Here is an 11495-nt window from a genome sequence, read left to right on the forward strand (position 1 = left end):
GCGTCCAGCGCAGAGGGTGGTTGAGCGGCAGTGACGTCACGAGGTCAGGGGTCGCGGCGGGGCCCCGCCTTTTCCTGTCGGCGTGTTGGAGGCAGAGAGGCGCTCATCACGCGGAGGGCCCTGGTTTAGGATGGAGACTCAGGCTCCCGCCGGGGACGGCGAAGGCTTCACCAGCGTCCGCAGCAGGAAGCGGCGGAGGAGGGAGGCCCCCATGGAGACGGACGGGGGAGGCCCCTCGCCCGGGAAGAGGCCCCACTTCCCCCCTCTGCGAGGAGAGGCCCTCGGGGTGAGAGCTGTGGCACGGAAGGGAGGGAGGAAAGAAGGAGAGAAGGAGGGGAGAAAGAGAGAAAAGGAAGGAGGGAAGGAGAGAAGGAAGGAAAGGAGAAGGTAGGAAGGTAGGAAGAGGAAAGAAAGACAGGAAAGAAGTAATGGAAGGAAGGAAAGTAGAAAGAGAAGGAAGGAAAGAAGAAAGAGAAGGAAGGAAGAGAGAGGAAGAAAGGAAAAGGAAAGAAAGACGGGAGAGAAGGAAAGAAGGAGTGGAAGGAAGGAAAGAAAGAAAGGAGAAGGGAGGAGAGGAGAGAAGGAAGAAAGAGAAGGAAAGAAAGAAAGAAGGGAGAGAGGGAAGGAAGGGAAGGAAGGAAGATGAAGAAAGGAAAAGGAAAGAAAGACGGGAGAGAAGGAAAGAAGGAGTGGAAGGAAGGGGGAAAAAAGAAAGAGAAGGAAGGGAGGAGAGGAGAGAAGGAAAGGGGGACGGAAGGAAAGGGAAGGAAGGCAGGCATCAGTGACAGTGATGCTGTGACCAGACTGACCTCCTTTTCCAAGACCTGCCTTCATTTCTCTTTCTCGTTTCCAAAATGTCCCCATTCTGAGCAGCAGTGAGCCTTCTGCGTCCCCACTGCAGAAATAATCCAGTTCGCTGCCCTGGCTCTGTGCTGTGGAATCCTGGGAACTGTAGTTTCGTGTGGCATCGGAGCTTTGCTTTGGGAATTAAGATTCTGGGGATGGAGGGGGGTTGGTTTACATTAATTTTAACAGCACACAAGGACAACCAATATATTTGGAGAACCAGCATAGCGTAGTGCTTTGAGTATTGGACTGTGACTCTGGAGATCAGGATTCGATTCCCCGCTTACTGTGGAAGCCCACTTTGTCACCTTGGTTGAGCCACACAATCTCAGCCTCAGAAAACACCATGCTAAGTTTGCTTTAGGACTGCTGCAAGTCAGTAACAACTTGAAAGCACAAAGCAACCACAATAACAAATACTTTGGGCTATATATTCTGAATGTACCATTTTTCCAGTCAGGTTTAAAAAGGAAAAGGTTACTTTAGTCTACTAAATTGTGCAGGGACGGGTTCCTAGTATGTAAGCCTACTATGAATCCTGTTTTATGTAAATAGATAAGATAAACTGAATGAGTGGAATAGTTTTCCTTGTCAAGCAACTTAACTTTTTTAATACAATGGAGTTTCATTTTATCTAGGGTGGACTAGATGACATGAGGAAAATTCCCGTACCGGCACACAGATACACGCCTTTGAAAGAGAACTGGATGAAAATCTTTACACCTATTGTAGAACATTTGCAACTTCAAATCAGGTTTAACTTAAAAACGAGAAATGTAGAGATAAAGGTGAGTTGTTTTATGTGAAAGGGTTAGACAGTCATGTTTACGCATGTGATGTGGCTGTGAACCACTTAAGAGATTTTGCTATTAGAAACAGTATAAGAGTTCTCAAAATAAAAAAGTGATGGTTGTAGGCATGAAAATCTGCTGCTGAAGTCTGCATATCTACTTCTTTCCACCCCTCATTGAATAGTAATCTGTTCCATTTAGGATGTGAATCTTGCCAGGTCACCTTAGCAAATCAGATACCATTCCATCTTCCATGTGTTCATTCAAATTCCAGAGATCATCTTCCATGGTGATTAAGCAATAGCAAAGGAAACAAATTCAGTTATCTTGGAAAAGCTTTACAAGCTGATTACTAGTGCCAGCATGGCTTAGTGGTTTGATATTTGGACTGCAACTCTGGAGGCCAAAGTTAGATTCCCCACTCAGCCATGATACCCCCAGGTGACCTTGGGCAAGTCACATGCTCTCAGCCTCAGGGGATGGCAGTAGCAAACCTCCTCTGAACAAATCCTGCCAAGAAAACCCCATGATAGGTTCACCATGGCGTGGAGGAATGTGCTGTTAACACCCAAATAGGGCTAAAGTGACACCATTTTAAATATGAGTTGCTTGGCTTAAAAGTTAATCCACTGAATGAAAGGACTGACATCCCCACGCCATTCAGTTCTGTGCAACATGTGTGCAGAAGGTGTTTGCAAAGGTGAAACGCATCAGAGATTTAGGAGCTGATAAAATTTACGTACAGATATTGCAAGGGGTAAAATATAGGTACACATTTAGGAAAAGTTGTCATAGTATGCTTATGCAGAAGGAATAAATAAAGGAAAGGACAGAAAGCATGACAACCTAGAGTCAATGGAAGCAAAGAGGTTAGTGTTTAGACTAAAAGCAAGGATGTAGGATAGTGGTAGCCAGACATGCACCTAGTTGCACAGGCTGTTAGTATTGCAAGGTGACTTCAAAGAACTCACAAGCTGAATGTTAAAACTTCCTTTACTTTTCCAGACATGTCAAGAAACAAAAGATATAAGTGCTTTAACGAAAGCATCTGATTTTGTGAAAGCTTTTATACTTGGATTTCAAGTAGAGGTAAGTTTCTATTTTCAGACTAATTATTTCTTTATGTGAAACTAAGTCCTGAAAGACCTGTTCAGATATCTAGAGAGGGGTTAAATCAGCATGAAAGAAAGGAAGTGCCCTCTTTCTGTGAAAAATGATAGTTCTGAAAGAGAGAACCTCTTTGGTACATGGGGATAGGTCTTTGCATGAGCAAAATCCAAGTTCTGGCAAATGCAAATACTCTAGTCCTTTACAGTGTCTGAGCAGTGCTCTAAAATTTGTCTCTGGTGAAATTTGACTCTGGTGAAAAAGAAATGAAGTTGGGTGTCAGCAGAGTGAATATGATTAGGTGGAATTGGCATCCAGGTCTTTGAAGCACCAGGATTGTTTGGAACTAGCTAGGCCTAAATACCCTAAAAGTAATAGATCCCAACTATCTTGGAAGTTAAGCAGGGTCAACCCTGCTTAGTACTTGGATGGGAGACTGCCAGTGAATATACCCAGGTGCTGTAGGCTATATTTCAGAGGAAGGAACTTAGCAAAACTACCTCTGAGCATTCCTTGCCTAAGAAAACCCTATGAAATTCATGGGGTCGCCATAAGTTGATAGGTGACTTGAAGGTGCACACAGGTTACATCTAGTTACAGATGACTGCTCCTCTTCAAATGAATTCATTTTTCCTTTCATGAAAGCATAACTACAGCACCTACATTTGTAGTTTAGTGAAGGGCAGTGCCACTCCATTTTAAGTGTATCTTGCAGTTACTTTTATAGTTACAGAAGTAGAGCCTCACTAAATGTTGGGAAGACGAATAGCACAATTAGAGAAATGAGTATCTTGTGGCACCTTAAAAACTAACAAATTTTTTTATCTGGCACACGTTTTTGTGGACTGTATCCCACTTACTAAAGGGCTGTACAGACCGGCAAGAAATGGCAGTGTTGGGGTGGAGTGAGGCTGTGGTGACCAACCACCCTGGCTTTGCCCCCAAAGCGGCGTCACAACTCCCACCCAACCAGAGGGCAGGCAGCATCACAACATTTATATATGCTGCGCCAAAGAAACACAGAAGAGCTGTTGTGGTAGCAGCAAGGGCGGCTTTTTTCAGCACCCCAAAAGAGCGGCATTTTGCTGCTTCTTTTGGAGCTGGAAAAACGAGGGATCGGGGCCATGGCAAGCAAAGGGGCGGCACAAAGCTGCTCCTTTAGGGCCATCTATTTTCAGCCCATGATGCATTGAAGGTTGCTTCAGTTGGTGGATTATTATACACATACTTCTGTGAGCAGGAACTGAAAATGCAAACTATGGTCACTACCTTAACAATAATGTTAATGATAATACAAGACTGACTAGCATGTGAATTATTATGATAAGCTGATCAGTACATACATTATGATGAAAAGCCTTGCTTAGGTTAAAATAATTAATTCCATTACAAGTAAATATAGTCCGAATAAATGAAATCGGTGTATAGTGAATGATGCTTGTTGTCTGAATTCCATGATAAAATAATTTAATATGCATATTCTTCATAAATAAAGGTTAATAATAATAATAATATTCTGGAAGCTAAATTTTGAAAAACGATTTGATTACCATCCTTGTGTCAAATATTCTTCACCGTGCAAAAATTGTAATGTTTGCTACTTTCTCCTAGGATGCTCTTGCCCTGATCCGATTAGACGACCTTTTCCTAGAATCCTTTGAAGTAACAGATGGTGAGCATTTCATCATTAGGATTTCATATTCTCAAAAGATTTTCAGATACTGAGGGACACATAAAAATCATGATAAACAAAATCTGTTGCATATGGTTAATTGAAAAGGTCAGCCTATAACTGTTGTAACAGATATAAGCAAGTTTTGTTAAAATAAGCGTACTCTTTGAATTTTTTAAGAATCAGTGGCATCACTAGGGGGATGCGGGGTGTGTGGGCCTCACCTGGTGACATCCTAAGAGGGAGTAACACCACTGCTCCACAGACATTTGGTTTTTGGCAGAAATGGGCTGTGGGCTGCATCCCTTTAAAATGCTGAGGAGATGGTACTATTGGAGTGAGGTTCAGTGGGAAGAGAGAGAAGAGGACCTAGTTTTTTTCCCCCCCATACTAAAATTTACTCCAAACCTCTTGTAATACCTCGTTTTTCCACCACCCCCTTCCCAAAAATCCTTATTTTTCTGCCCCCTTTAAACACTGAAAGGCTAAGGGGGGTGCAAAACAAAACAACCATAACCCTCCTCCCAGTAAGACCCCTGAAGTGACCAGAAGTGATGAAACCATCACTTCCAGTCATCCAAAATGGCAGCTGTGGTAGCAGCCTGTGTCCCTTGCCCTTGGCAACCCAGTGCTTTCCCCCCACTCTTATAAATACTTAAATCATTTCGTTAAAATGAAAACAACATACGGTATTAAACTTGCCCAAGTAATTTTGTCATCTGAATGAACAAAATGGATTTGCAAAATATTCATTGGTAACTGTTTGACCAGTTTTCGTTTTGTTTCTTGGGATTTTGAGTTTCTAAAGTGAAAAGCTCAAGCACTGTGAGATATTACATATACTGTTGTGTTACTGCAAGTTATTGTGGTTTGTCATCAATAAATTAGGAACTAGGAGGGCTTTTATGTTCATTACAATCCAGACAAAAAGTCTTTGGAGAGTGTATTTAAAAGTGTATTGGTTTTCCTTATGCTGCCATTTCCACATTTCCATCAATGTTTATCAAGCCAGGATGCAGGCATAATTTCTGCAGGCATAATTTCTCAGCACACAATACTTCTTTTCTCCATCAGTTGGTTGATATTTCTCACATGAACAAAAGCACCAACATGAAAGTGCTAGGCTTGGATTAATTCACATCAAAATTTGTGCAGAAGGAATGTGTGTTTGAAACCTTCCATATGTCATTTCCTATCCGAAAACTACCATCTGAGGGGGAAACCTAAATAATGCTCCCTTTTTGAAACCAGATGCCAGAATGCTTTCTCTCTAGCTAGTCCCAGGCCATGGAACTCAGTTTCAGGGGAAGCCAAGCTGTCCTTATAGTATTGCCCCTCCACTAGTAGACAATGATCATTTTATTCAGGCACATTATGGAAGAGTGGATGCTAGAATTTCCAAACTGATGTCCTTTGAGTTTGCTTTTATTTACTTTTTGTGCACCTTTCTGAAATAAATGTTGTTGAGCTACCTTTTGTCCCAGTTTTGGGAGGAAGGTGTGATATAAATTGAATGAGTTGTATACGTCCAGTTAAGATAGCCTTACATACTTTTTATCTGAACATGTAAATCTTGACACTGCAGTCCAAGGTACATTTACGTATTTGAACTTTATAGTAACTCCTATTTAATTTGAATTGTTTTGGACTAAATATTTAAAAAAAATACTGCCCTATTCTTCTTTGGGTTCCATTGACTCGCCATTAAAGAGATTAACTAGATTTATGTTCAGCTTTAGTGGTCCTGTAGTATGAGGTGTTCCTAGACCAAAGGTGGGCATAGTATCCCCATATGATGGTGGGCTTCAGTTTCCAGCATTCTTCAGCATTTGCTTAGCTGGCTAGAGCTGATTGAGAGTGAAGTCCAACAAATTCAGGCAGGTTCACACTTTGCCTACCCCTCTTTTGGACAATTTGCTGGGACTTAAGAGTCATCCTGTTTAGGGCTAGGGTGAAAATATGTATGTTGCAGTAAAAACTTTTTTTCCCCTCTTTAGTGAAACCTTTAAAAGGGGATCATCTTTCTAGAGCAATTGGAAGAATTGCTGGGAAAGGTGGAAAAACAAAATTCACTATTGAAAATGTAACAAGAACACGGATAGTTCTTGCAGATTCGTAAGTATCCCACTTTTCTTACTATTGTAATTTTCTGTAATTGTTATTTAGGCAACAATTGTGTTTTTAGATATTTTACCTCGTATCCCCTTGTTTTAATATTGTAAAAAAAAATATTAAATGATCAGGTGTGCCTTGTAAAACCATTTGACCCTTCCCATTTCAAATGCATAGCTTTATATTGCATTTCTCTTGTACGTAAACTGCATGTAGGATTGTTTTTTGAAAGGGCTTACTTTCAATGGAACATGCTGTGGCTTTCAATAGATCCTTTTTAACAGATTATAGGAAGCCCACATAGAACCAAGTGGAAAAAAATTAATACATTCTAGATGATCTGTAGAAGAAATTTAAGTTTATTGGGTAACCCACTTCCTTACACACACACACCTCATTGGAATGAGCTCACAAATTCACCTGTAGACATTGCTGACTTGTTGAACAGCACAGTATGTTATCACAAACCCTCAGCTAGGGCTGGTGAGAATGAATGTTACCTTTCAGAAAACTTTGGCTTTGTGTTGTGAATAGAATGTTCTGATCTCTTTGAATAATTAGAAATATTGAGAAAGATATTGTAAGAATCCTCCAGCTCAAACCTGTAAATACTCAAGTTGATGGGACACTGGAGAGTGTATACATACATTATTAATAAGTGGGATATTAAGTCAGGCCCGGTAGACGGGCCCCGAAGGACACCCTCATCATGTGTGAGGGGCGCCCCGCCCACACTCCCCATGACAAGGGCGTCCTCACTGCATGGCGCTGAATAGACTGTGCGCGTAGTGATGTCATTACTGCTGCGTGGCCTCCAGGTGATCCTTTTTTTGCATGGCCATGCTGCGCAATTTGGTTGCTGCGGCACGGCCATGCAGCAGAGAGGCGGTTCCCGGCCGCCTCTTCCTGGTGCTCTGTACCGTGCCTCAGTTCTCCTGCATTGTTGCAGCGATTACAAATCTGTATGTTTCTCTTGCAGAAATTCCTAATTGCTCACAATGACAAGTACTTAGGCAGACAGCTATATTCTAGCTTTGTAGTGTCCTTGTACTGTGTTACACAGTAGCAGGTGAAGAGATAAGTGAAGAATGGATTAGGCCAAATTAAGATGGATTTTTGAGCTAGAGTTTACTCTGGCAGATGGTGCAGGTATTATCATGCAGTGCAGTAAAGTGGATCTGAAATGAAGTAAATGGAAGTGGTTGGATGCCATAGCTACTTCTAATACTGAGGCGCAAGCAGTTGATGAGTGGTTGAAATCTTTCCTTATGAAGACATGGTTTGGCCAGTTGCCTGTTCTACAATTTAAAACAAAATTTTGGGGTCGATAAAAGCAGAATGCTCTGAAGCTCTGGGCAGATGTTCTTAAATAATATGATCTCTTTTTTATTACAGGAAAGTTCATATTTTAGGGTCCTTCCAGAATATTAAAATGGCACGAACAGCAATTTGCAATCTCATTTTAGGTAAGTGTTTTTCACCAAAGTTAATATTGTTGCATTGTTGTAGCTGTAAATGTAGTTTCACTTCCTCTTGTAGCTCTTGAGGCATCACTGGATTTTTAATAGTGGCCTATAAGGCAGGGATGGACAAAGACCAGACACAGGCCACCAAACCCATTAGTATGGTCCCCCAAACATTTGTGCCCCTCCCAATCAACATGTAGAGACTAGGTGCAGGAAGGGAAATCCTTATGCTTTCTCTATCTCTGCCCAGCCCTTTTCCTTCCTTCTCCTCTCATTTCTTCCTCCCATTTTCTGTTTGAGTCCTCTCAGATGCTGCTCTTGATTTCCCTTCATCTCCTCCTTCTGGTTTCCTCTGCCTTATATAGTATAGGAAATAAACGCTTGTGAAAATAGGCATAACTTTCATTACCAGCACAATAGAAATAAGTACCTGTTAAGCACTTGCTATTAATCTGGAGTGGAGTGAGAACCTTTAGTCCTTCAGGTGTTTTAAACTCCCACAACCTGGAATTAACATCCAAAACATCTGGTATTTCCAAATCTTCCTTCTAGGAGCTAATTATATACATTTAGATGTAGTTCTGGAGATTCACTGCAACAATTCCTATCATCCCAGGCATAGGCAGTGGTAAAGGATTATGGGGGTTGCAATTCAAAAACATTTAGAGCTACAATCCATTAGGAGGGGGATGGCATGGTTCAGATTGCTGACCTATAGTTACAGTCGCGCTCCCTACTCCAGAAGTAGCAAAGGCTACCAATGACTACTAGTTACGATGGCTGTACATAATGTCCAGTATGATAGGGTACTTCTCTCAATACCACTTGAGGAACATGAGCAGCATGATAATCTAAATGTATCCTGCATCCCTGAAAAAAAGCTACTGTTAGTAGTCTAAATCCAGTGTCATGTAAGATGCAGCATTTTCAATGCATCCTCCCCCCCCCCCCAAATCCTCTGAGTTTCTCAGCCCTCTGTGGCTTTTAAAAAAAAATTAGGGCAGTGTAGGCTGTAGAAAAAAGAATGACTGTGTCTTTCTTACACATGGAACCTGCTTCCTTAGGCACAATGGTTTGATAGTCTGGATTTGGAAAAATGGTTTAAGTCAGACTAGTTTCATTTGAACATAAGCATTGCTTCATTAACCATCTCATGCAGAATAAATGCCTGAACTACTCCGTTTTTAGCACACAGTAAAGATATGAAATAGCATAGCAACCACATTAGACATTTTCATTTGGCTGCATACACTCTAAAGTAACATACATTGAAATGTGCAGAAAATATGCTGCTTTGCTGACAGCCAGAGCTGGTAGGGCCTCAGCTTTTTGTGCAAGCACTTCTTACCTTTTATCCATGCCTAATGAAATGATGTAGTTTACTAAGCCAGTAAAATTCAGTACAGAACAGTTAATGTATTGGTAATACAAAGATTTTGCCTTCTTCTACAGGCAGCCCTCCATCAAAAGTTTATGGAAATATAAGAGCAGTGGCCAGTAGAGCAGCAGAAAGATTTTAAGAGGAAGGATTTGAAGCTCCAGGATTTTCTACATAAGAAACAAATGACTTGTACACAGAAACAGACTCAAACTGATGGCAGTTCACAGCTCCAGCATGAGTGATGTGGAGAGAGATTGCTGCAACAGTGTTTTCAAGCAGGCATAATGTCTGAATCTATTTAAGTGAACTGATGTGTAATAAAAGGTGGCTCACCATGTTTTGCTGAATGTAACCTATTTAACACTTGTGTGTTTCAAAATATAAACATGTCAGTTACTTAGTATGGAAGAATTACTCATGCACTACAGTGACTTCTAGGCTGACTCCCAGAGGAAGAGTACTATTGCCTGGCAATATACTCAGTAGTAAGTGCTGGACAATATGTTTTCCTTTGATCCTGGGAACCCATCTCTTAATATTGATGCCTCTTCAAACAAAAAGACACCAAATCCCACATGAGGTTTTAACCTCTTATTGCACAGTTGGAACTAGTACAGCTGGAATCAGTAAAGGGTATCAAGTGAACCTAATGGATAAATTTTGCTACAGCCATTGACTATACCTAAATTAGTTTCTATACGACATGAGGAAGTTACAGTAATAGCAGGACAACAACCTTGTCTGTTGCAAGTAACAGATAACTGATTCTTAGCTGCATGCTAGGCTGGCTAACTTTATCAAGTATGATTTTGTTTTTGCTAAGAGTATTTGGTTGAACTGATGGGTGGAGGAGGAATTAAAGATCTGTCATCAGTTCAAAGCAGAAGTTGAAAATGGAAGCTTAAAGTGTGTATCAAAAGTTTGCACCCACTAGCCCTTTTCTGTAGGATCCTATCACAGCACATGAACAAAACAAAAATGCACAGGTCCACTAGAACTATTTAAAACTTACTAGAACCAATAAAGATGGCTGAAATCAGTTAAGCTTTCTCCAATTCTCCAGAAACAAAGAGGGTAGGTTTTTTTATGGGAATGGGACAGAATTCAGCCCTATACGTTTCCCAGAATAGAAAAAAGAGAAAGCTAAGCTGTACAACTGCACACATTTTTACAGTATATACATAAGTGGCTTGAAGCACCTTTTAATACTGAAATGGTAGTAAGTCATGTATTTGAGTGGGACACCCTTTTGCCTTTAGCTTTAAGTGGAATACAGACTTGAGAGACCTCTGGATCTGTGAAAACAGTTTTTAGAACATGACTTTATCCTCCCCTGTAAAAAAAATCTTGCACTAAGGAGTAATTCCTTAAGCCTAAGGTTGTTTGATCCTTCTGACATTGGTCCTGCTTCATTCTACAGCTTTTCAATGATGATAAATTTACTCTTTTTGAAACTGGTTTCAGTAAGGGTTCTCTAAATCGTCCTAATGGGCAGTACAGTGCTACCTCGGGTTACGAAATTAATTTGTTCCGCCGCGCCGTTCGTAACCCGATGCATTTCGCAACCCGAAAAAGGCTTTCCGCTAGCGCTGGAAAGCCGCGCGTTTGAATTTCGCGCCGAAAAAAATTTCGTAACCTGAAAAACCTTCGTATCCCGGAACAGTTTTTTCCTATCTAACTTTTTCGTATCCCGGAAATTTCGTAACGCGATCAATTCGTATCCCGGGGTACCACTGTACATGAGTGCAGTGCTCGACATCTGTGTTTGGTGGAGCAGTTACAGTAAAGACACATTGATTTCTCAGTACCTTAATTCAAGCATGCTGCCCATAATAAAAGAGAGAGCAGGAAAAGATAAGATTTGAGCATCTACATATTTCTATACCTGGTACATGGCATTTGTCCACATGCTCTTTAAATGTTAAACCAGTATGTGATGGCGTGGTCTTTCCACTCAAGCGAGGATCTCCAAGTCAATACTTTAAACAGGAATAAGGCAGAGCACAACTAAGATTGTTCAATATCTAATCTCTGACAGATAGCTTTATGTATAATCACAACTTCTGACATTCTGCAATGTATGAACTTTTTAATATTCAGCCTTCTTTATTTTTGTGTCA

At 41.0% G+C, this 11495-nt stretch overlaps 1 protein-coding gene across 1 annotated transcript; it reads left to right on the forward strand.

Moving 5' to 3' along the window:
- Nucleotides 1-50: 50 nt before the first annotated feature.
- On the forward strand, nt 51-9722 carry PNO1 (partner of NOB1 homolog). The gene is made up of 7 exons (XM_042450004.1): nt 51-286; nt 1485-1634; nt 2643-2726; nt 4356-4416; nt 6414-6531; nt 7924-7994; nt 9447-9722. Exons 1-7 carry the CDS (start codon nt 131-133, stop codon nt 9512-9514), a joined length of 708 nt encoding a protein of 235 aa, XP_042305938.1. The 5' UTR covers nt 51-130; the 3' UTR covers nt 9515-9722.
- The last annotated feature ends 1773 nt before the right edge of the window (nt 9723-11495 follow it).

The sequence above is a fragment of the Sceloporus undulatus genome, chromosome 1, assembly GCF_019175285.1.
Source record: "Sceloporus undulatus isolate JIND9_A2432 ecotype Alabama chromosome 1, SceUnd_v1.1, whole genome shotgun sequence".
In the NCBI taxonomy this organism is placed as follows: Eukaryota; Metazoa; Chordata; class Lepidosauria; order Squamata; family Phrynosomatidae; genus Sceloporus; species Sceloporus undulatus.